The sequence below is a fragment of the Pholcus phalangioides genome, unplaced genomic scaffold (genome assembly GCF_987345545.1).
Source record: "Pholcus phalangioides strain wild (caught in Gottingen) unplaced genomic scaffold, Ppha-v1.0 ptg000042l_1, whole genome shotgun sequence".
NCBI classification, from domain to species: Eukaryota; Metazoa; Arthropoda; class Arachnida; order Araneae; family Pholcidae; genus Pholcus; species Pholcus phalangioides.
The window spans coordinates 28,695,285-28,721,933 of NW_028301628.1; the positions used below are offsets into that span (position 1 = coordinate 28,695,285).

Below are 26,649 nucleotides of genomic sequence, written 5' to 3' on the forward strand. Positions count from 1 at the left end.
TCTGAGAGACTGCGTTGAGCTGGAGTCCGTGCTGCTATCTATGAAATTCGAAAACTTCACATAGACGGCAGCAGATGGGATTCCAAGAACGCTCTTACGGTATTTATTATTCACATTGTAGGTTACAAATTCCGGTGCTACGAAATAACGACGCACGCGCACGATTCTTTGGCCAACTTTGTTTATCAATTTGTACCATAGATAGCGTCATTATACTGACGAAGTCAAACCTTTTTTTCAACTAAAGCCCGAGTGCTGAGTCAATTGTTTTTGCCAATTGCGACCTTCCTACAATTTGTACCTACCAAATGCTGTTAATCAATCAAATAATGACGAAACTCACGGGGCGCGGTTGCCCAGGTCGATGAGATACTCGCCTAAAACATCAAAGGATACTGTCGCGAATTCGATACCTAACTCGCCCTTGTCAGAATATTTGGTTAAAAAAAAACAGCGACTACATGAATGCACAGAAAAATATAGCTACTGCAAGGAGTCTCATACCGAGTGGTTAGTTCACTAAACTTTGGGCAAGTAAAAAAAAAAAGAAGCAAAATATGTGTCGAACGCTGCCGTTCGGAATCAGCAATAATTTGTGTAGGTCTCGGTCTAACTAGCCCTCGCGTGCAGAAAATGACCATGGTACGACAAACATGATCATTCAACTAGCGAGGCAGAAAATTGACTCCTCCTCTCCTTACCAGATCGTGATCCGCCGTTCTGTGTCAATGAAGAGAAATAAGCAGGTGATCGAATAAAACCTGGGCCATGCTGGAAAATGTGTGCGTATGTGTTGTGAACCCTGACGTGAAGTTTGTTTCTGTGTAATGCTTGTTATGGTGCTTCTTTTTTTCTTTCTTTCAAACCGAGCACAGCTTGGTTTACGCTTGATTGACCTGAAGATAGGGATAAGATAGATAAGCCTATTTGATTATGATAATAAATATGTAAATTAAGAGGTGCTGCCTAAGCCCTCTTTCATTTTGCCCTGGGGCTATGATGCTGTTGAGACGGCAGTAGGGACACTTTTTCTTAGGATAAATATTCAAAATTTGTTTGAGTTCCGTGGAACAGCCTCATTATCATCAAAGGGCTCTGTTGAACGGCCTTATCTATCCTTAACTATCAAGGGTTCCACGAGAAATTTTACGTTGCAAACCCTTGCTCTAAGAAATGTATAGCGTTAAAAAAAGGGAACAGAACTTATATCATGGGACACAATGCTAGAGCCTTGCGGCCATGGAAGACTGCAGATTCTTACACAGAGTACTATAGGTCTCTACAAAGTCTCGCCAACAGGTCTACAATGGTATATTCAATAATTACACTTCCTAGTTAGAAACACTGATGGCAGATGGCAGCACTACACATAACAAGCATCACACAGTAACAAACTTCTTAGGTTCACAAGTAGACACACATTCCAACATGTACCAATTCGTTAGAAATTCCGTAGAGGAATGTGGACGAGGGATATATGTGGTTTAGTAGTAGTAGCCTCCCATGACTCCCCAAAACCATACAGCCAACACCCCCGCCAGCTGAGATGTCAGTGGGAAGATAATCTTTTTGGCCAAGATCTTTCACGGGTACCCCTTGTAGTAAATTCGTACCGGGGGGAAAAGCAAACAACACGAGTCGATCCTCGCTAAATATTGCTTATTTTTCACTTTCATACGTTTAGATCTTATCGTAACATGTTTTGCTAGGACAGTTCCGTTATTATTCGAGTGTAAAAAAAAATTAAGTAATGACATAAAATATATAAAATAATTTTATTATTTTCTTATAAATTTTATGTACAAGTTCATACAGTATTTACAAAACACGGGTTACTTTCGTTATCGAATATGAGCGATATATTTCGAATATATCAAAGGAATTTTTGTTTTTCTTGACATGAATTGTAATGAATGATGACACATGAAAAATACAATTCCTTTAAAAATTAACGTTGGAAACTTTAAATCACGCTGCAAACACAAAACTGCGGTTTAACATGGCTAGGTACTCGGTCCACAGTTAAATGCAATACACTATAGTATTTATATTATTTATATATAGCGTACACAAGGGGTGGAAAAAATGTTTTTCCGCAATTCGAATGAAAACTAAGAGAAATTCGAACAGCTATTAATTCTAGAGTATAGAGGTTGTGGTTTCGATGCACGGATCATGTCGATGGCTGACGGATCAGCTAGTGTGCTCAAATCTCCGAGATCGTTGTCCTCTCCCCTGCAAATCTTTCTCAGTATCCTTCGCATTATCTTCCCGGATCTTGTTTTAGGAAGAGCGGAAGTGAAGTGTATGTATTCTGGAGCAGCGAAGCTACCAATCTTCTCTCGCACTGAATAAGAAAGAAGTAGAAATGAAAAAAAAAACAACCAAAAACAATCAGTGATGAGCAATAGATGTATACAACTTACGCGGGCTATGGTCTGGGAAATTCGATCTCTGGGTAACGCCAGGAAGTAAACTTACTTATATTAGACGATGGAAGTGCGGACCGTGGATGTGAGTGAAACGTTATGAAGTGAACTTTTCTGGGCCGTATTCACCGAAATGGTTTGAACTATAGTCACAATTTTTGGATAAAAAGAGATCAACATAGATTGGTTAAAAACCTGAATTTAACCAATATCTATGTTGATCTCTTATCGGAAAATTGTGACTACAGTTTGAACCATGTCGGTGAATACGGCCCTCAGACAACCGGATGTGAGTAAGTCGCCAGGTATTGATTTGATTTTTTGCTACTTTCCCGTGAAACATCGATAATTTGCAGATTAAATAACGTGATCTTCACGTATTCCCAAGGCATCAGCACGATCCATCCAGGGAATTTGTTAGTGTTAGTAGACATCCATGCCCGAACCGGAATTCGAACCCAGACCTGCACAGTGAGAAACTAGTTCCCTAATCACTCGACTGCCTTCCTTATGTGCTCAAAAGCCAATATATTCTCTTGCATAAACTAGATCACCTTTTGCATGTGACTTGCACAATACGTGATGACTAGTTCATGTAATCTTCCTTCAATTTTGAAAAATGAAATTTCAACTCGTATAATACGTGCAATTACGTGTACTCGTATAATACGAGAAGTTCGGTTGACTTTTGTTTATGAGTTTTGTAAGACCGGGTACATTCCGGCCTAAGAAAATTATGGAAATAATCGACGATTTGGAACGATCAAATCACACATTCGTGCAAGTCTCGTGGAGTAAGTTAATGGTCTTGAAATTTTTTGAGCGTTAAAGTACGGTCATTTCTGAAAAAAAAATACAGAAAAATTTTGGCAAAAGAGAGAATGATGAATTAAAGGGCACAATGAAATGCTAAAGACAGGAGCAGGTAAGTATCCAAATAAATTGACTCTACACATAGCATCAAACACAACGAACGAAGCCTACCAGCATATGGATATTTTGGACATCTCAAGCCGTCGCAAAACCTACGTCATCTTTGTACTCAAATTTATTACTGGAAGCTTTCTCCGAAAAAATGTTTTTCAAAGACGTGGCACGGGATGGTAAAACGATTATGTTAACAAACAAGTACTTCTAGTGGTTAATCAATCAATAGACTTTTGGTTATGTCATGCAAACTTCAAATGTCACCAGTACAATACAAAGGCCACAATAGCCAAAATGTCCAACGAGGTGGTTGGAAAAAGAGATGCTCATAAGAGATAAACCTGTCTAAACCAGTGGTTTCCAAATACTTTTAGTCGTGGATTCCCAGGGAATCTTGGTGTCTGCCAATGACTCCTATTTATAGCAGCAGAAACTACAGCCATCTAACAGCGAGAATATTCTCGAACAATGGAGGACTGTGCAGTACTACTAAATGCGATAGCAATGCAACCTACTGGACAGTGAAAGACCTGAAACAACGTTTCATACCCCCTATCGAGGGCTGTCGCCACCAGTACAATTTTTGTCAAACTATAATAATAATACTACTGCAGACTACCACCGATACAGCTGTGCTTTTTAAGTAATTTATTTACATTATTTTTTTTTTCAGCTCAACATTAATTTACTTTATAATTTTACAACTGGGTCGTGAACCCCAGCATGACGGAAAACATGCGTAACTTCAGTAACACGAATGTGTTAGGGCCACGCATACACACGCACACCATGTTCCTGCATGTACCAATTCGTAGAAATTTCCCTGAGGAATGTTTACAAGTTGCATTTCCAATTTAGTAATAATAATAGTTGAAATGTTATTACTTGAACTTTTAAGGGTAGCTACTAATTTAAATTAAACAACATGTAATAATTGAAAAACAGCATTAGTTATACTTGAAAAAAGGGAGATTTTAGCTGAAAAATACAAAATTTTTGATTTGAAGGTTTTTTTTGCGAATAAATGCGAAATTTCCGTTTTCAATTTTCTTTTGCTGCGAAATTTCGATTTTTTTATTTGCGAAATTTACGTATCCCTATCGATAATAGATAGTTGAAGCTATTCTCTAGTGGATTAAATAAAATTCCGTTAACGAAAGGTGCCTGCTAAAGAGAAGTGTCCGTCTTGGGAAGTTCCACTGTATTTCGAAATTCACAAGATATAATTGGCAGTATTGATTTGAAAATTGCTTATAAACGACATAAATGGTGTGTAACTTTTACCTTTCTCTTTCAACTGTATAGACAATTCTTTGGTCGCTGCGAAACCCTGAGAAACGGTAGAAGAAATCAAATCAGTGTAAGAAATACCACAATTACTGTCAAATAAGAGAATTTAATATGAGATTTAGCGACGACACTCACATCTCGCAGTATCACAAAGCAATAGAGGCACTCCCCCTTGATGTCGTGCGGGTGGGACACGGCCGCTGCCTCCACGCACGCTCCGTGCTCGATGAGTGCTGACTCGACTTCCGCCGTGGACAACAGATGACCGGAAACGTTCAACATGTCGTCCATTCGGCCGGTGATCCAATAATAACCACCTTTGTCTCGCCTTGCACCTGAAAAATAACGATGCCAAAAGTCAGTGAAGCTGACATTGCATTTATTGACATTGCAGAGCTATAACATTGCATTTATCGAGCTGTGGATTGTACCGTATTTGTTTAGCTAAACTCACCGTCTCCTGTTGAGTAATACCCAGGAAACCTGTTGAAATATACTGAGGCGAATCTGTCAGGGTTAGAGAATAGGTTCCGCATCATACCTGGCCAGGGTTTTTTAAAAACCTGAAATTACATTATTACATATCATCAAATATTGTATCTTATTGAACTGATTCTCGACCATCAAAGTCACATATAACTAACGTCAATGTTGAATTCTCCATAAATTTCATTGATATTTTTTGTTAATAAATTTGGAAGGTCAGAAAATGATTCGTTTGCGTATTCATCGAATCAGAGACATGCCAACCCCATTGGCACCATACCAAGCCTTGGTTAACCTCGCAGTATGACAGCTGGCATTGTCGTCCTGGAAGTAACAGGGGTCCACCCCGTGAAACTGCCACAACGTAGGAAGCACATTGTCATCCAAAATAGTGCAGTAGGCATCGGCGTTGAGCTTACCATGAATGGGGACCAAGGGTCCCAGTCCATACCAGGAGAAACACCCCCAGACCATAATTCCACCTCCGCCGAACTTGACTGTTGGCACAATGCATTCTGGCAGACGCCAGACCCAGACCCTGCCATCCGAACGGTAGAGGGTGAACCTTGTTTCGTCGCTCCAAAGAACCCGTTTCCACTGATCTACGGTCCAATTTCGATGTGCTTTGCACCACATTAACCGAGCAACGCGGTTGGACTTTGTGATCAAAGGCTTTTATGGGCAGCAGCACGACCATGAAAACCAATCAGATGTGCTTCCTTACGGATGGTATTCATTGAAACAATACTCCCGGATGCCTGTTGAAACTCCTCGCGGATGAGGGCCATCGGTTGGGTGCGGTTCTTTCGAATTTCTCCGGACAGCACCCGTCGGTCTCTATCTCCCAGTTTCGTTGGTCTGCCGACTCGGGGCAAATTCCGACAATCACAGCTCACCTTCCACTTCTTAATCACATAGGCCACTGTCGATTTTGGGTACTTCAGCTCGCTATATATGTCCCTTAAGGATCGGTCATTTTTGTGATACCCGATAATTATACCTTTCTCGAAATCAGAGAGCTCCGAACTGCGCAGCATCTTGCATGCGACTAATGCCGATGTTGTTTCCTACACGATATATACCGGCGGAGGGCGTGACGTATCTCAGGACCGCAGATCAAATACTTATTGGTAGATAGTGTATAAAAACACGAAAAAAAAAACCACCCAATTCTCGCCAAAAACGATGCCAAAAGCATGGAAGCAAATTTGGCAATTATAACTGAAGTCACTGAAAAATCGGTAATGGCGGAAAATGACCTTCTGCTGCTGCTACTACTTGATCGTAAATGTACCTCGTACACATTCCTCTGCGGAACTTCTAACGAATCGGGAAAATGCAAGAATATGTGTATGAGTGTGGTTGTATGTGTGGCGTCTGACTATGTTGTCGGAGTTTATTTTGTGTTCTTGCTAGTGCTTCCCTCTGCCTTCCACATACTGAAGGGAAGATGGCAAATGCTTGATTGTTCATGCTATGGAAATACCATGTTGTAGGTCTGCTTGATCCCTGCGGAGATATTGTTTGTTGTAAGTGGTGTGTCTCGACCCACGATTTTTTTCTTTCAGAATTGCGTGGTCAGAAATTTCGTGTAAATCGGTTAATTTGTTCTTTCAAAATAAAAAAAAATTAGTTATACAAGATAACATAAAATGGAACATACATAGTGAAAAAATGATAAAAAAAACTCAGAATATGTACTTAAGAGTTCAACTTCATGAGTTCTTTATTAACTTATTTTTATAAACTTATCAACTTTTACATAATTGATAATAACTTCTTGAAAGATATCTTCTATTCATAGGTTCATTCAAATATAAATTATGGAATATGTGTCTGCGGAGGAACGTATTACGAAAACATACGCAACTTAGACTGTTTGTATAATAAATTAAGATAACTAATAAATGTTCCTATAAATAATAAAAGAATACAGTGCCACCATATTGACACTGAGACAGAATTGCATGTACATAATTTATGAATTTATCATCAAAAACGAAGAATGGTTAGTAAAAAATGAAAATGGAACATCGAATAGGTATAGAAATATTTATCAAGTGCCTAAAAGTAACAAAACATCATTTCAAAAAAGTTTTTGCTACACCGCACCAAAAATAATGAACTTCATCTACTCTAGTAATTACACAAATAGCAATAAAAATACATATTACAATGTCTTTAATATGATCAAAAACCCCGTATATTAATGCAGTACTTTGAAATAAATTATTGCATCAATGCGTATTAATTACATATATATATACATACTAAAATGCATCTAATGTAGAAACGAGCTGTTGCTGAAGAAGAAAATCATGTAATAAAAATCATATAGGCCTGCTGGAAGGACCATACAGTCCACTGGGGCTACATAGTGAATGTAATATATGTGTGTCTCAACTGCAATGTGACTCTTGCATACATTTGCACTCTAAAATTCATTACTTCTTTCTTTTATTTTGAAAGATCAAATTGATGGAACACAACATTTTTTGCATTTGATTTGCAATTTAATGAAATATTTTTCAAAATCATTTTTGAAAAATTGACTTCAGGGGTTGTGAAACCCCTTAAGACCGGCTCGCATTAACGCATTGAAGTTGGAAAACCGCAAAAAAAAAAAACAACGTCAGCCGAACACCACCGTGCTATTAACGGGGTTCGAACCTGATATTGAAATGATTGCTACTGCATATCGCAGTGGATTAAAATGTATTCCACTAAAGAAAAAAAGGGGGGGGGGGGAAGGGGAAAAAAGTTTAATATGACACACACACGTATGTGAGATGAATATTTTGTACAGTGTGTCACAAAAATAAAAAAAAAATCAGAACTTTTATACGGTCCTCCTGCCCTCTAACTTACAATTAGAAAGTTGTTGCCTTGTTTTTTCTGAGCCCTTCAAAAGAGATCCTATGTTTTTAACTGCAATGTTCGCTGAGCTATTCGAATTCGAAATCGGAGGAAAGTTGTGAAAAGACAATGTAAATTGAGGAAAAGGAGCGGTTTTCGTTAGTTTTTGCTGTTTTTTCATAACTTTTCTCCGATTTTTGATTTCATCTTAGCAAATATTATACTCAGAATCATGGAATTCTTTTCTGTTGGCCTCAGGAGATACTGGACAACACCTTTCTAACTGGAAGTTAGAGGGCGGGGGGGGGGGACGTATAGAAATTTGGATTGTTTTATTTTGTTACACACTGTATTTTCGCTCTCAAAACTGGTACAGGGTGATTTCTGAACACACTTTGAGCGGTTCTTAAAAAATTAGAATCATACCTCTACGAGACGGATGCTGATGAGATAGATGATGTATTAGCACTTATAGGACACCCTGTATATTTTAAGTAATAACTATGAAACTTGAGAAATTAATTGTTAATCCTTGATTTTTAAGTCATAGTTTCCCAATCTTTTTGTCCCATCGCCCCCAACGCAATCTAACCCACAGGATCCTATGTTAGACCCGTAGCTTCCGCCACCCTGGAACTTTCCATCGCCCCGAAGAGGGCGTTAACGCCCACGTTGGGAATCACTGATTTAAGTAAAGAACAAAAGTAGAGATAGGCTTCGCTGAAAAAAAAAACAGGACATTTTCATGAAACAGTGAGGATGACCGAAATTACGTAAAAATATTGGAATGTCCCGGAAAACACGGGTATTATGGTCACTCGAATCAGGACAATAAATTTACAAATATTCATTTCACGTATAACGTACTTTCCCCGATGAAGTATTGTCCTTTTCATAGTAGTGGTAACTCATCTGTCCCACTTAGAACAATGAATAAGAAAAGAATGAATTACCAAATGGCCTTCTCCAGGACCATCTATTTCGTTTCCTTGGTCATCTAAAATTGCTGGAACAACGCCAAAGAAAGGCCATGCCTAGAGAAATAAAAAAAATATACGATAACAAAAAACAAGGTTACCACAAGACATAACCGATAGCATTTCGACGAAAAACTTTATTACTTACTGCTGATCCAGGTTTCGGGGATGTACATCCTGGAAGCGGAGTGAGCACATGTCCACCCTGTGAGACCATAAAGATCAGTAATTAAGATAACCATAAAGACCGTAAAGAGCAGTAATTAAGATAACCATAAAGACCGTAAAGAGCAGTAATTAAGATAACCATAAAGACCGTAAAGATCAATAATTATTTGAGCATGAAGGTAGTGAATACACATGCAGTGCGTATTTTTCTATTAGCCCAATGAAATTTGACAAGATTTGTGAATTCGAAAATAAGTAAGTTCCTCAATAGAGTCATCAAGCACCATGAATGATTCAGATGAAACATGCTATCACGAGGCTAAAGCAGTAGCATATTCATGGGGGGGAGGGGCTTAGCGGGCTGTAGCCAAGGTGGCAAGTCCAGAAGGGCGGAAAATTTGAAGAACGAGTGGCCAAACAAATTAGTAGAATGGGAGAAGGGTGGTGAAATTTTCGTATAACTCTCAATAAATCTGACTCTGCCCAGAAAGCAAGAGCCATAGATCAGTTAGCGACCAAAAGAGTGACGTAGAGAGTTTGCAAGCACGTGAGTGAAGAAAAGAGTGACTTAGAGCATGAGCAAGCACGTGAATGACCAAACTACAGAGCGAGCGAGAGATCAGTGAGCGACCAAGAGCGCGTGCAGACATGTAAGTGGCCAAAACAGTGTGCAAGCATGTGAATGACTAAAAGAGTGATTTAAGAGACACGGGTGTACTTGCAGGAAAAGAGGTTGGGGGGGGGGGTAGGAAGTTCAGGGTGACGAATTGGGAGAAGGGCGACAAAATTCGTGTAACCCACAGGCGGCAAAATCAAACTTATTGTGTGATCATATGATCGATGTAATGAGGGACATTCTTGTATTTTCACCTATTTTTGGACATCACGACACTTTCCCCCCCCCCCATACCAAATGCCCCTTCCCCACCCCCTTTTTCAGAGGATTTTATTCGAATTTGTCAATTTATCTGCAGAGCCCGTGTTATATTAAATATTTAACCTTTTTTTAGCATCAATGCACAAAAAATGCATAAAGGGTATGAATTTTCATAATAAGTGCATATTTTTGAAGGTTTTATTTAAACTTAATTACTTTTTTTTACAATTTTTCAAATAAGTATTGCTCATGATATTTCCATATGATGTTTTATTCCCCTCCCCCCCAAGGGTGGGCGAAGGGGATTCAGTGAATTAATACAGATGTTTGTAATACTGTATTTTTCAAATATCAGCCATTTTATTGCAACGCTATATCTCTAGAGTTTTTCTTTTTCTTAGAAATAGTGTCGAAATTATTTTGTTACTGGTATTTCGTTACTGAGCAGCTGCAGCAAACTAGAAATTTAAAATGCCTGAATAAAAAATATGTAGAAGCTATTTGCATATGTAAGTGCATACATATGTGGGGATATTTTTCTGTAAATGAGTATGCACTAAGAAATAGAAAATATGCTTTTTAATAGCACATTTGCTTTTTTTTTTTGCATGGTGATTTTTTAATTTATATTTTCTCATTTTTGGTACATATTTCGGAATTTTTAGATTTTTTTAGAATTCGTTAGTGAACATTTTGGCATTTTTTAGTGCATATTTTTGGATTTTCAAGTGGATATTTGCGTATTTTTTAAACATATTTTACCGCTTTTTAGCGCATACAATCCGGGCTCTACTTATCTGAAATCATGGATAAAGATAACTTTCACTATTCATTAAGTAACACGATAATGATAACTACAGTGGAAGTCACCGAAAAATATCCTCGTTGTGAGTATGATGACCATATGTCATATTTGGTCGAACGGGACAACTCCTTTTGCTTTGCTTCATAACAGGTTTCAAGATCTCAAATCATGCCTTTTTTTCCAATATTGTTCTGAAAAAGGATTTTTCCCCATTAAGTTGTGAAATCCCTTTTTTAGTTCAGAAATTCTGAGGACTTAGAATCGAACAGTCTAACATATTACGAATAACGATACTTTTTATAATGTACGGCACGTAGATTCTCTTGCGAGAGTTTTCCGGCCGAGGAACTGTTCAACTGACCATAAACGATCATAAACCTTCGAATTATTTTACCTTACACCTGCCTTCACTAAAGGAAAGCAATTGCAAAAGCAGTGGTATACGTACATGAATCATATTCAATTTCGGTGACAACAGCCCGATTAGGACATTGCCAACGACGATATGGCAATGCAATACGGAAATTTTTGTCAATAAGGGAGCCTTCTGACCTCCTACATAGTCTTACTGGCCTTTTCAAGAGTTGTCTTTAATATATTTAATTATTTTATTTTTTCTTCTCTGTTGAGCCAATAGAGGGGGCTTGATGGCGAGGTTTGATGAAGGGGGTATGAACCGCTTTTGCAGCGGGCCACGGGACCCCATACAATTAGTTATGTCATTGTCATTGTCAGAGGGGGCTAATTTTCCTAATGAAAAGTAAAAATCTTCCGTATTGTGATCATTGAAATCAAATATAACTTTCATTTCATTTTTGATGTCTGATTTGTTCGAGAAGCTTTATTATAATTTATCCATATCATCGGGGTTTTGAATATATAACAACTAAGTTAAACTGTACTAAGGTCAATTGGGAATTGTTCCCCCACATGATCAGATACTCCCTTTTACTCGGATATTATGTACACCTAGGCTGACCATATTTCCTCGAGAGAAATACGGGAAATTGAGATTCCTAATACAGGAAAATACTGGACGTCGCCAATTATCGCCAAAAATGACGCCAAAACCGAACAAAGTTGCCAAATATTGTTGAAATTACGGAAAAATCACAATGGCGGGAAATGAAGCATTACTGCAAATTGCAGTGCATTAAAATGAATTCCACGAAAAAAAAAAAAAAAAACGTTCACCAAGACAAATGTGGGAGATTAATGTTCTTATTTATAGTTGTAATTATAATAATATAATTTATTAGTTGAAAAATAATTTCAATCTTTGACTTCAATAAAGAATAAAAATTCAAGTAGGCTTCATGTAAAATACGGGAAAAACCAGGACACTTTTGCCAAAAAACAGAAAATACCGGGACTGCCCGGGAAATACGGACCGTATGGTCACTCTATGTACGCCGGAATCGTTGGTATTTGATTAAACGGGGCCGACTGTAATAAGCAGTTATTCTCATATTGAGCTACTACTTTTTTGGGGGAGCATTGATGTGTTTAAGATCTTCCCATGTTTTTCTCGAAGGAATGAAGTCAATCAAAGCTTACAAATTTGTTCGTAGCCAACAATTATTTGAAGACTTCGCAACACCATTCCTACAGTTTTGATTAGAATAGCCCCAGATCCCCTGAGAATTCACTCAAAGATTTGGATCCTATTTACGAAGTAAGAGGTAGATGCTGCTGAAATGGAATACTTACAGTTTCCGACTGCCAGTAAGTATCGACGATATGGCAGTGCTTGCCACCTACAACATCGTGGTACCATTGCCAGGCTTCCGGATTTATAGGTTCACCGACGGTGCCGAGGACTTTCAGCGAACTTAGATCGTGCCTGCAAGAATATTTATTTCGTGTAAATTCAAAACCCCGTGATGACACGCATCGGAAAATCACAATGATCATGCCGAATGCTATGCGAGCTTACTTCTCCACAAAAGAATCGCCATATTTCATGAGAGTCCTGATAGCTGTCGGGGCGGTGTAAAACTTAGATACACGATGCTTCTCACATATTGCCCAGTAGCGACCTGGATCTGGATGAGTAGGTATACCCTGGAACTGGAAGATCAATTATATAAACATGTATACCAGTGTAAACAAAACTAAGAATGTTGGGAGGAAAAATCATGGATAAGAACAACAATTTTCAAGCAGAACTGTACCGTTATATAGGTATTAGGGTAGGTGTATGGGCGTCTCGGCTAGATCAACGTCCAGTGCCTTTGTGGGATATTAACATTGATACGAGTAGAGGAGAAATTTAACTTCCCGTGATTGGTCGCAACAACGAAGCAAGTACGTCCGTCCCAGTTGGCTGAGTTCTTAAGCCGGATTTTCCTAGGAGCAGGACTGCAACATGAATCGCCAAGTGCGACACGCCGTCCACTCATCAGTAGAAGAAGCGGTGCGACTGTTTTCCTATAGAGCGCAACACGTGGTTTAAGCGCGTATGCAGGAGAGATAAGGTGCATTGCATTGTTTTTAAGGCTGGGAATCGATTACAATTTTTAACTGGTTAATCAAAAATTTTTAATCGATTAATCGAATGGTTTTTTTTATGACCATGTAATATTAATAGATGCTATAAAGCTATATTTCATTCATTCTACCACCTATTCGGTAGATGCAAACAAATACAGGAATAGGTTAATTGAGGCTGCCCGCTTCAAGCAATTTAATATGCTGAACCTGTTGCCAAAACCTGTAATTTTTCCACTCGGACCTTGTCGTTTAAAAAAAAAAAATCGGTTATTTTTAGCTACTATTCATTAATTTCGAGACTAGTTTCGATTATACTGTTGCTCGTTTTCCTAGAAACTCCTTCCGAATGGTACTTGTGAGGAGATGAACCTAACGCTTCCAAGAATATGAAAAACTAATGTTCGCTGTGGAGACAATGAATTTTGGTCGTTTTCTAAAACTCCCATCAAACCCAATTTGAAACTGAAATCATCAGTTTTCATTGAATCTACAGTAATTTGATCAAAATATTGATTAAAATATTTTTAAATAGGGTTACTTTTCTAAAATGTTCTGTATTGAACATGATTTTTATAAGACAACTTATCGGTTTTTTTTCAAAAAAATCAAGTCAATTCACAAACTTTTAATCAAAAGTTCAATCGAATTGTAATCGAATTGATCGACTCGATTAACTTAACTAAAACTTTTGACCGCGATTAACAATTGATCGATTACCCGACCCGATTAATCGGACCGGCTCTAATATTATTTTTTTCAGAAATTATTGGTGGATGGGGGTCTCAGCCCTCCCCTTGCAAACTTTATTGGGGGGGGGGAAGGCTCAAACGGCCTCAGCACCTATGATCAGAACACGGTGTGTGTGTGTGTGTGTGTGTGTGTGTGTGTGTGTATTTGAGTTTCAGTTTCTATTTTCAAATAAGGATTCGAGTGATTCGATTGAAAGAGAACCAATACGCGTGATTATAAAGTTTCGTAAATGATGAATGGCATCATTCATAAGAGATTATTGACCTACACGAAGCGTTGACCTGCCTCATACCCTAAAAACAAAGATACATGACCCGGTGCATAACCCTTCCAGTAAATAGCATGTTTCTGTAAAGGCAGGAAAATTGTGTAACAATTTTTTTTTCCGCCGGTTTCCTCTCAACTTTCTACTTAGACCCCCCCCCCGTTCCGTCAAAACATGATTTTTTCCCCCATTAAACCTTGTTTTTCCCGATATGATTATCACCATAAGGATAAAAATGAGATCATCATTAGATCTAGATGAAGTAGATGTACGGGGGTTTTTTTTTTTTGGGGATCTGCCGGAAACCCTTTACCCGCGATCGAAATTGCATGTAATTACTCTGTATCGAGTTTTCCTTCGCATCCATCATAGTATTATTATCAGGGCCCCACCATGATCTATCGATCATTAATGGATTTCGGCATCGGCATTCGTCGGTAAAATGTCGTAAATTGCAAATAAGTCAATGATTCATCGATTTTTATCAACCATAATCGGCAGAATCAAATTTACGAAAGGTACTGTTTTGAATAAATCTGTGACGCCCTGCACAATTTGGTTTGACTCTTATACTCATTTCAAGGACACGCGTGAGTGACATTATCGGGAACAATCTAGCCATTTACACGTATTCACAGGGGGCGCGGTAGCTCAGGTCGATAATATACTCACCTAAAGTACCAAAGGATGTTTAGAGGTGTCGCGAGTTCGACACACGGTTCGTCCCTGTCAGAAAACTTTCCTGACACAGGGGTACAACAGAAACGGTGACGTGACCCCAGAAAAAATTGCTACCGCAGAGAGTTCCCCCATCGAGGGGTTAGCACACCAATCTCTCGACGAGTATAAAAAAATAAGCGGGCCGTTCGGAATCGGGAATAAATCGTAGGTCCAGGTCTAATTCGGCCTCGTGTGCAGAAAATGACCGTGGTGCGACAAAAAAGGATCAAATGATTTACACTTATTCACGAGGAGCGATTTGATAATACACGCTGAACAGAGAGCCCCCCCCCCCCCCCGACATACGGCTTCTCTAACATACTCAATAATTCAGTTCCGCTTTGGTGGTACTTTCATACAGGAAAAAAAGGAAGAAATTCGAGAACGTTCTCCACACCATTCGCGCGAGAGATCTCATCTCTTTCTACAAATTTCTCTTCGCGCTATGACGTCAGCCATCGGAGGGTTCAACAAACTCTCCAAGTTCGTTGCTACTTTGGTGAGATTCACAGAAAAATGCGTAAAAATTTTCATTTTTACGTAAGATAATGACTATTTGCACTATTTACAGGCAAAAAATGACATAATAAGGACTGTTTACATAATTTTCTTAATAATGCATTGAACATTAAAGGACCGGACGCACCCCGCTTCATATCTCACAGAGATATCGAAGCGTTCCCGCGAAGGATGAGTGCATCCGGAAATTTATACGAAAGATACAACTGGACGCTTCTAGTTATCAGCCATACATTTCAATTACACAGTCGCGAAAATCATGTTTATTCAATGCGTTTTAGGTATATTTTTCATTTAAAAACACCCAATCAGAGTAGAAACGATGACGAAACAATCATTTTTATAAAAAACAAGAAAATAAGGGGCAAAACAAAAAGGAAAAAAAAATGTTACGTAAAAGCGGGACTTATGGTCTGAGGGTTAAATTTCACGACTTGCCCCGAGTATCAAAAACGTTTTTAAAAGTGGCACGGCTGGGGGAAAAAAATGTTGTCCACCCCTGAACTAATTCGAAGCATTTCATGAAATATGATGATAAAATAAAATGTATCTACAAATGAGAAAATTGATTTTTCTCCTTGTGTAAGGACACTCACCATAATGCAGGTGGCGCCCTCCAGAAGAGGACCATACACTCCGTAGCTGTGCCCAGTTATCCAGCCGATGTCAGCCGTACAGAAATACACGTCATCTATGTTGTGGGCGAAAGTATACCGAAATGTCGTCGCGGTATACACCATGTAACCGCCAGTGGTGTGCAGGACACCTTTAGGCTTTCCAGTTGAGCCGCTGAAATACAGAGAGATCAGTGATAAATAATATACTATCATATATAATATTATGCAAGAAGTGTGTGTTTCGTAATTTTGTGGACATGCGCAGTGATTATAGCATCCTTGCACGCAAACACTTTGAGTCGCATTCGCAGAGTATGGGATGTCTCGTATGGTAAAATTGAGTAAGAAAATCGAGTTCCCCGCCACCTATGGGATGTGGTCCCCACCTTTATTTAATTCGTAGGCGGAGATAGACTTGAAAGTCTGGGGAATCACGATGGTGATTGCTAGGCTGACCATATTTCCTCGAGAGAGAAATACGGGAAAATACGGGACATCGCTAAGTATTGCCAAAAATGACACCAAACCCGATCAAAATTGCCAAAATATTGCTGAAATTACGGGAAAAACGATATGGCAGGAAATGAAGCATTACTGCAAATTGCAGTGGATTAAAATGAATTCCACGAAATATAACGTTCACTAGAACAAATGTGGGAGATTAATATTCTTATTTATAGTTGTAATTATCATAATATAATTTATGAGTAGAAAAATAATTTCAATCTTTCACTTCAACAAAGAATAAAAATTCAAGTAGGCTTCGCCTAAAAAACGGGAAAAACCAGGACACTTTTGCCAAAAAGTCGGGACGGCCAGAAAAATAGAAAATACCGGGACTGTCCCGGGAAATACGGGATGTATGGTCACCATAGTGATTACTGATTCTAATTTTTCTATGCTTTAGAGCAGCGGTTCTTGACCTTTTTTGACCCACGGAGCCCTTTCCGGTATGTAATTTCTATGGACTTATTGTTCAAAAATATTAATAATTAATTTTATTTTTATTTATTTATTTTTTTAAAAATATTAATAATTGTTTTTTCAAATTTACTGGGTTTTTTACTTTTCCTCGAGGGGCCGTGGAGGCCCTGGAAGTTCACACGGAGCACCGGTTGAGAACCGCTGCTTTAGAGAGAGTATGGGGTTCCCAAATCTTAATATGAATATATTCCAGCGTTCCTACAGATCAGTGGAGTCTAAGCCCGGTGTGCTGTGGGTGGTCCAGCACCTCCATATAATTTCGTATAACGGGGTTGAACAACTCAAAAACTTATTCACAAATCAGAATTTCCTGCAGAAAGCTCAAGCTGAGCAACCACGGCTATGGAAGATGCTACACTTCCGATGCCCATGTCAGGAATGCACAGAACGTTGTCACCTTCTGACCTTCATGTGACACCAACAGAGATTCAATTGATTGCAGTTGTTCACGACTATGGTCGTAATGGCATGAATGAGGCAACTGTCATAAATGGGTTATAATAAATTCGGTAGCATAATATGAAATGTTCAAAGAGCACCTGCAAGAAGAACTCATTTATTACGGTGTCCGGCCAACAACATTCGAAATTCCCGCATAATATAGTAAGTTCAGTCATTAACCTATCCATTTGGTGACTCGGAATCCGGGAGGCAGATGGCAGCATTTCTCGAAAACGTTTCCCCAGCAATCATCTTTACGTTAGGTACACAACAGATACACAGTAAATTACGGTGTGCACTGATTCATGATAAATTCTTCAAAGGGATCGTCACGATGTGCATGTGCGGTTCAGTTGTGGTAGTAGTATTCATGGTGACTAACGCACGCACAGATTCGTTGGCGATATCTGACGGTCGGCCGTCCTAAGCCAAAACACCCTTTTAGATAATATTTAATTGCGTGGTTCGTCTCATGCACGCTTTCCTGGTCTTCTTTAACCCATTTATACTCACTGTACTCATTTGAGTACAGCGAGAATTCGGACTTTGCAAAATATTTTAGCCTTGCAAGTAGATGTGGTATAGTTTAGCACTTGTAGATGGCAACCATACAAAGAGAATGGCATAGAAAAAGTTCTCGAGAATCCATTTCTGGTTTAGAAAATCTCTTGGAATATTCTTAATTGGTGCAATTTCAACAAAATATCCCAATATCGTAATGGAATACAAAGTGAATCAAGGTGTGTGTGGGCGTTACCGAGTTAAGTAGCCTCAGTTATTCACGAACTCTTGATAGGGGCCATTCAAGTATTACGTAAGCAGATTTTCAGCCATTTTTGACCCCCCCCCCCCTTGTCAGCAAAACACTGACCCCCCCCCCCCTGTCAACAAAATTTCGTCAGCAGCTTAGAATATTTCATATCTTCAAAAAAGGGTGTTTGATGACGTAAGCAACGTTCAAACTCCCCCTCCCCCCCTCGTCATCAAAAGTCAACAAATCCGAAACACCCCCCCCCCCTTCCTCGATGCTGACGTAATACTTGAATGACCCCATAGGCTATATCAGGAGGGGTAGCCAACTTCTCACTATTCAATGTCCAACGTAATAGTCAGCTGCAGCGTCATGGACCGCACTAGTGACAACACTCCGGTGTATATATAAGCTGCACCAGTAAAGTGACCCAGAAAACTCGCAGATATGTGTCTGCCATAGGGAATACTGTGAAAAAAGAGCAATAAAGCCAATTTAGCCAGCGGTGTGGATAATACTGATTATCCGGAATGGGTAAACTCGTGATGGTACCAAGATAAAATGGGCTCGCTTCGCATACTGAACCAGGCTGACTACCAGTAGATGTAAAAGGATGTAACTCCCTTGTTCAACTCCCTTGCACAATATGAACCCGACCATCAAATACGAAACATTTTTGCTCTTTGAAACTATTGGGATCTGCGTATTCTAGTAAGTAATAATTTCGAAGTGTCATTGTGTGATTTGGCATTCACTTCGAAATAGTTTTGTCACAGTGAGCAAGCAGAACACCGAATATGCATTCAGCTGAAAATACAGGGGCAATTTTGCCTATCGAAGTGGTGGAAAGAAGTAGGGTAAAAATTCCCATAACAAACTTTAAAAGCAATACCTGTGCACACGGAAAAGCAGCGTGATAAGAATATAACTAAATTACTACCGTTATTACTACCGAACAAACTTTACGTCAGGTTGCACTACACGTACACGCACATTCTCGCATGTACCGATTCGTTGGGGGTTCCGCGGGGGGGGTGCATGTGTGGTGTAGCAGTAGTAGGTAGGGCTCGGGGATCCATGATGTTCTTAAGTCAGCCACCTCGTTGGGCAATTTGCCTGTTGTGGCGTTGTATTTGTATTAGAAATAATGAATGTAAATAATCAGATCTGTCGTTGAAAATGTTTTAAATATTGGTAAGAAATCAATTTAATATGTACATAGTAATTAAAAGAATAACTTTCGTATAAATACATTTGTTAGGAAATATAAATTGATCGTAATTTTTTTTTTCTACCTGGTGTACAGGATGAAGAGTGGGTGCTCAGAGTCCACCCATTCGGGTTCACACGTGGAATCAGCATTTTCCATTTCTTTGTGATACCAGAAGTCCCTGTCCGAGTGCCATGACACCTGCGTAAGAGGTAACAAAAATACCTGTGTTATCTTCAAGGCTAGATGATGAACAAAAAATTAAGATCGGGCATCGGGTATATCTAGAATATAGAGCCTTTTTCTACATGTAGACAAAAATCTATCTGAGTTCTTTCATGTTGATCGATGTTCATGTTGATAGGTACTCACACTGAGTTCATGCATCGGTTTTTTCGATCTTCTTGACCTTCGGAAGCCGAGTGTGTTCGGAACGTATCGCTCCTCTCTGTCCCTTCCGATGTGACGAACGACGATGCATTTAACGTCCAGCCCTCTGTAAAGACACACATACACACGCATGTAGAAATGGATGTTCTCCATGTTTTTTTTTTATTCACTGTCACTGATATGAATGGAAATAATCAAATGAAAAATACTTTTCGGAGCATCTTTTCATAGCTTCGTCTCCAATTTCCTTTAGGTTGATTAGTTTGGTTCCTCTCCAGGCGCCATCTATACGAAGATTCAAATGCTTGGATCAAATTCTACATGAATATTCTAATGCTAAATCTTAACCATCAGGGAGGAATTTCCGTACTCAAGCCATACTTGGAGCCGGAGCTATGTTCAATGTCATCTTAACGCACGGGCCCATCCGGACACGGCCAACACCTTCTATAGCAGAAACGTCACCGAAGTCGTCCATTGAACCTACAGTCATTGGATATACTGCAGAAAAAGGTAAAGATTTCGTATATACGTCGGAGACTGCTATATCCAATGGCTACAGGCGAAATGGACGACTTCAGTGACGTCGAAGCTTCGCGCGGAGGCTTTCTGCTACAGAAGGTATTGGCACCGCCAGATTCTTCAAGTGTGTGTGTGTGGTGGGGAGGGGGGGGGGGATGTTATATGAAATAGAGATCTGGTTAAAATTTTCTGGAACAGCATGTAAATTAGTAGGCAGGCATTTTTAACCAGGTAGGAGCCTCAGAAAAGCCACTTCAACAAGGGGGGGGGGGGCTCAGGATTCTCTTGAGGGTTATTCTTATTACGGGTCACTCAGACAAAGAAATGCGCTACACCAGTGAGGTGCCAGTTATGGGGCTGTTTTATGTAACCCCCATGCGTTAAGACGGCCCTGCTCTGAGCCTATATAAAGATCGCGTTAGTGAATGCCGTGTATTTACCTGCTGTTATCAATAAACTGCTCTCGCTATCTATCATTCTCTCAGCCAGAGAATCCGAGGAAAATCCTCCAAACTGCAAACAAAAGAAAAAAAAATACATAAACGAAAACATTTTATGACTATACGTTTAGATTCATACGCAGGGTGAGGGGGGGAAGAGGAGCGCCCTCTAGCCGATGAAAAATCAGAAGAAAATTAATAATTCGGTGAAAAAATTTTTACATCGAAAAAAATATCTTTTATATGCAATTTAAACCTATTTCTGTTGATTTCAGTGCATTTGAAGGGTGATAACTCAAAATTTTTTGGAAAGGGAAATTTTTGTGCCCCCCCCCCCCCGTAAGTCGATCTTGCGTACGCCCCTGTATACATTAAAGATACTTTGTACAACGTGTTTATTCGAATTAACCATTACAGCGGCAACCCCGAGATATTTCGTCTAACTTGATCCGGTTTATTTTGCCAGTCCCGAAATATTTCGGTTTCTTAAAACCTCCTCATTTCGACATTGACGAACCCAGATACTGTTTGAAGTTTTCTTCTTCTGATAACATGCTTTCCTTCCCCCTCCCGTCAATCAACTGTCAGTGGGCGGAGTCAGCTTTACTTCAAAGTTTGATAACAGAAGGGGAAGAAAGGATGTGGTTTTTACTTTCCAATTCGAGGTAGTATACTATTAAGCGTACAGCATAAATAACAGAAAACTATAGTTTTTCGCTTCCCCCTTTTTATTATTATGTATTATTATTTTATATTGGGGGAAATGGTGGTTTTTGGAATTCATCAGTTCACGCAATCGAAAAAAAAAAAAAATAGTCCTGAAAATAGGTGGAAATTTCTAGAAGTTTTAGTGTTTTTCATTATGGCAGTTGCAATGCGGATCAGGAAAATTTTAAAAACCAAATTTCTCCTTGAAAACAGTTGAAATTTTTGCACATTCCCCCTAATAGTTGTATAATTCCGCCGAAGTATTGATCAACACTAGATGAAGCTTGATGAACATGCAAAGCGATGGAACTTACTACGACGTTATGGATTGCTCCTATCCTAGCACAGGCCAGAATCGCTACTGGTAATTCCAGGACCATAGGCATGTAAATCGTTACCCTGTCACCTTTTTTTATACCTGAAGAAATAGAAAGAAATTTTAACTAGAAGATATATACATTTTTCTTCATGTTCCAGTTTGAAAATAATCACCATTGGTTATTATCTTCTGAGAAATTTTTTAGGGTCTTAAAAGTATTGATTACGAATCTAATAAAAATTTATGATTAATTACCTTTTGACTTGAGCACGTTGGCGAACTTGCAAGCTTCTTTATGAAGTTCGCCATAGGTGATTGAAGATGCTTCATCGCTTTCATTGCCTTCCCTGAGGTTAAAATATACGGCGCATACATAATTAATACAGATCAAAATACATTATAATACAATATAAATACTGTATTTCAAATTTAGTGGTGAAGTAAGAAAACGTTCTGCACAGCAAAAATTTTGTGTGCGTGTGTGTGTGTTCTTGACGTATTTTCCAGATCCACGTTGGTAGTTAGTACCACCGTTGGTATTTATTAGCCGCCAAAATATTATAATTAACAAGTTGATTAATTAATTCAGTTGGATATTTCGCTCCTGTGAAAGTGTTTAGGGGCCGTTCAAGTATTACGTAAGCAAATTTTTAGCCATTTTTGACCCCCCCCCCTCTTGTCAGCAAAAGCTGCTCTGCCAGCTCTGCCCCTCTGAATCCAACTCATATTTCCATAAAGGGTCGTTGATGACGTAAGCATTATCCAAACCCCCCTCCCCCCTGTCATCAAAAGTCAGCAAATCGGAAACCCCCTCCCCTCCCATCGAGGATGACGTAATACTTGAATGGTCCCTTACCATATTACGGTTTTGTATAAAACCCACACCTAACAAAGTTTTGAGAGAAAAATGTTTTCATTAAGCTTTTCTTTTGCGATGAAATGAATAAATATTCTTTCAAGGATATGATGCAATTTTTACTGTAAGCGGGGGGAGCTGACCTTTTGGAATTTTCGTATTTCTTTCAAAATTTCGTGTTCCATTTTATGCAAATAAATCAATTTTCTTTTAAAAATTGTTTAACTGAGTAAATCCAGTGATAATATTTTTCAGTCATATAAAATATCGATCCAGGCATATATTATTTAACCCATACAGCGGCGATCCCGAGATATCTCGTCATACTCGATCTGCTTTATTTCGGTCACCCCGAACTATCTCGGGTTCTTAAAATGCTTTTATTTCAGCATCGACAAGCCCAAATAGGCATTGAAGTTGTTTTTACAGTCAAATATGTTTTCCCTCCTCCCCCTTCAATCAAAAAACTGCCAGTGGGCGGAGTCAGCTTTGTTCAAAGTTAGATAACAGAAGGAGAGAGAAACCGTGTTTTTCCCCCCCCCTCCTTCTTTTCAGCATAGTAAAGATATATAAACTCAATATAAATAATACACAAATATTTTTTTTTGTCACACACTGCATGTGAAGCAGGCATCTTTGTATCATAGTGAGGGGAATAAAAGCGGTGGGTGTAGTCAATTTTCTTGGTTTCTTGTTGTAGGGGATCAGCTCGTATATAATCGGGAAAGTAATTCTACTTGAAAATAGGTGGCAATTTTTAGAAAGTTTAAGTGATTTCCAATGTGGCAGTTACAATGCTCTGATGAGGAAAATTTCTAAAAACAGCTTAAAAGGGTTAACTCACGCACGCCCGACTGAGCATGCAAATTTTTGGACGTTTGTCCAGCCTTTTGGGGCACTAAATAGTTTTTTGAAAAACAAAATACTATTATTATTATTGTTTTTTTGCATGATAATTATTTCATTTTTTTTTTCATTATGTGTTAGATGAAAGGGTTAATGCTGCGAAATATAGAACAGTCCAACTTATTTTATAGCCACCTTGTACATTGGTTATAATCAACTTTAAATTACTCATTTCTAGGTAATCATTTTATGCAATGAATATCACGTTACATTTACGTAATTCCACATTTTCTCTCTCATTTTCATATATTCATATTTTATATATACCTTTAGGCGAATAACGATGACTAGAGACCGGAAGTATAAGCACAAAAAAATTATAATTAATGTATTAAAAAGGAAAATTAAGAGATAATAATATCCAATGGCGAAATTCTTATTACTTGTATGCCTGCGTATGGCATGAGTCTATCCAACTCAGCATCAGATATGAAATTTATTTGAATGTATTATATGAGAATTGCATTAGAATATAATAAATGTATTTGTAAATGTATACAATTACGAATGTGTTTATATTTATAATTATTATTTATACTGATTGATGTATAGATGTATTTTCTTAACCACAATTTAGCCCTTACTGTTTTACTTACGTTTTGATCATAAAAAATTGTATACGGTCGACTATACAGACCCCGGCCTCTTATCGACTAATATGCTATATACAGTCGAATACCGTTATAAGGAACTCCAAGAGACCGGAGAAATGGAGAAATCACTTCGTTGTAACGAAATTTTATTGTAAAGGGACTCCAGATTTTTACATTGTTTCTATGTAAACTTATCAGATGGATTAGAAACGGTTTCGTTAAAACGAGATTTTCGTTATAACGGTATTCGTTAAAACGGGAATCGACTGTATTGCAATTTTATGACATATCTTAAACTGAAAAAAAGGTCCGAAAAATGGCTAAAACAGTTAAAAAATTTACTGCGTGTTTCCATATTGGTCTATAACAACTGCATTAGCAGCCAAGCCACGTTGATACTATCAGGCCAAAAATTAGTTATTGCGATCCTTCCAGCTTCGGAGATGATTTTATTCACCTAGGCACGTAATTAGCCTACATTCAAAATAATGTTAGATAAAATTGAAGAACAATAATAAGTGAATGGTTACTGTATAATCCCGTTTCAATTAAAATCTGCTCAAACAATCTCAAATACAAATACAAATACAACGCCACAACAGGCAAAATGCCCAATGAGGTGGCTGAAATCTCGATGTGGATTTCATGGTACGTCGATTCTTCTATCTGAAAATTATGTATAGCAAAGATGAAAAGTGCTAGTCACTTCTATGCCTCCTCCTATTACTATACCGCACATGCGCCTCGTGCATATTCTTCTACGGAACTTCTAACGGATTGATACATGTTGGAACGCACGTATAGTGAAACCTGACGTGAAGTTTGTTTCTGTGTATGGCTTAAAAATTATGTGTAGGGGTGCCATCTGTCATCAATTTTTCTAACTATGAGTGAGGTGTAATGCAATTCTGTGCCTGGCAATATCAAGCTTCGTCTGATGTTCATCTCTCAAGCATTGACCGCTACTTTCAGCTGCTGATTGTGTGACCTGCTTCTGTGGACTGTGGTGGCATTTGCCTTCTTATAGTCAGATCATGACTTTTAACCAATTTGAATAGTTCTTTTTACATACACTACACATTCATGCAAACGCATATCTATCTATCTACAAACATGGACACATTTTCTTCTTGGCCAGTTTTTATGCCCGCAGTTGGCCCTCAGGGGGCTGGGAATCGGCTCAAAATTCAATTCTGGTCCGGTCTGACCGCTACTTTCGTTTGAATAAGGCTGAGGGGCGGGGTAGGTTTTCTGATGATTCAAGGACAAACATAAAACAATGTTGAAATAGGTATTTACAGCAGGAAAAATTCAGAAAAAGGCACTTTTACGAAGACAATTTGAAAATGAGTGAAAATATCCAGAAAAAGGCATTCATGGGATTTTTCATGCGCTTCCGGGCTCTAATGATGACGCTAAAAAAAAAAATAACTCACCAATAGAAAGCGACTTTATCGGATAATCCTTTCCTGAGATTCCTATCCAGAGCATTATAACACACGTTGGTTTTAGCACCGTCCATCCACTTGATGCTTATGGGACCTTTCCTCCACTCGAAGTTATGGACGATCCGGCCCTTCTCCGGGCGTTGCCTCCATTCGAAATCCTCGGACAGGACTTGCCAGAACAGATCCGGATCCATGACGGAGAACTCGTACATCCTGGCGTACTCTTCTTGAGTCTTCGGCTGCTCCACAATCCAACTGGCATCATACACCTTGCCGGTGGTTCCGTTGACGATCGATTCAGCCTCTGGCATGGCTGATGGAAATAGGGTTGGTTCTACGGTCCGAGAGATTTTAAGAATGGGTGTGTGTGAATAACAATCCGCGTTTTAAGCTCTTATATTTTATAAACGGACATTTACATCACGTGATCCGACGTCCAGTTGGAAGCGGTGTTTCGGCGATTGTTATCAGCTCGAGTTGCTGAGCGAAAGTGATTATTATTATTATTTTCTGTTTATTCCCGAACGAAATCACACCAGGGAAGGTTGGTCCTTTTCTTTTTTCCTTGTAGATGTTAACTCAGAATGATGTTGCGTAAAGTAAAAAGAAGCCGTGCATGCATGCATGGTGTCCCAACGCGTGATCACTATTTTTTTCCCCCATGTCTTCCGTTTAGTACGTAACGCCCGCTGACGTATGTTAAATACATATAGAAGCCTTATTGGCGGTTATGGCAGGTGGCATCATGAACTGGAGATGTATATGTGTTGTGTAACGAAACACCTCTCCCTTGTTCAACACTGATAAGACCCTACAATCCATACCGAAATAGTTACCATGATACGGTCACATGATTCTGATTATTCTAGTGTTTCCTAAAATAGATGACTTATAAAATATGT

General features: G+C 38.8%; 1 protein-coding gene across 1 annotated transcript; it reads right to left on the reverse strand.

The window, feature by feature from the left end:
- Positions 1 to 1,756: 1,756 nt before the first annotated feature.
- Positions 1,757 to 26,443, reverse strand: LOC149064748 (acetyl-coenzyme A synthetase, cytoplasmic-like). The gene is made up of 16 exons (XM_089254818.1): positions 25,736 to 26,443; positions 22,200 to 22,291; positions 21,940 to 22,043; positions 20,918 to 20,990; positions 20,165 to 20,240; positions 19,938 to 20,061; positions 19,651 to 19,766; positions 16,159 to 16,351; positions 12,752 to 12,885; positions 12,526 to 12,658; positions 9,114 to 9,170; positions 8,942 to 9,022; positions 5,101 to 5,209; positions 4,782 to 4,981; positions 4,641 to 4,686; positions 1,757 to 2,347 (listed from the first exon to the last, which is right to left on the reverse strand). The coding sequence occupies exons 1-16, from the start codon at positions 26,056 to 26,058 to the stop codon at positions 2,112 to 2,114; spliced, it is 2,097 nt and encodes a 698-aa protein (XP_089110944.1). The 5' UTR covers positions 26,059 to 26,443; the 3' UTR covers positions 1,757 to 2,111.
- Positions 26,444 to 26,649: the final 206 nt, after the last annotated feature.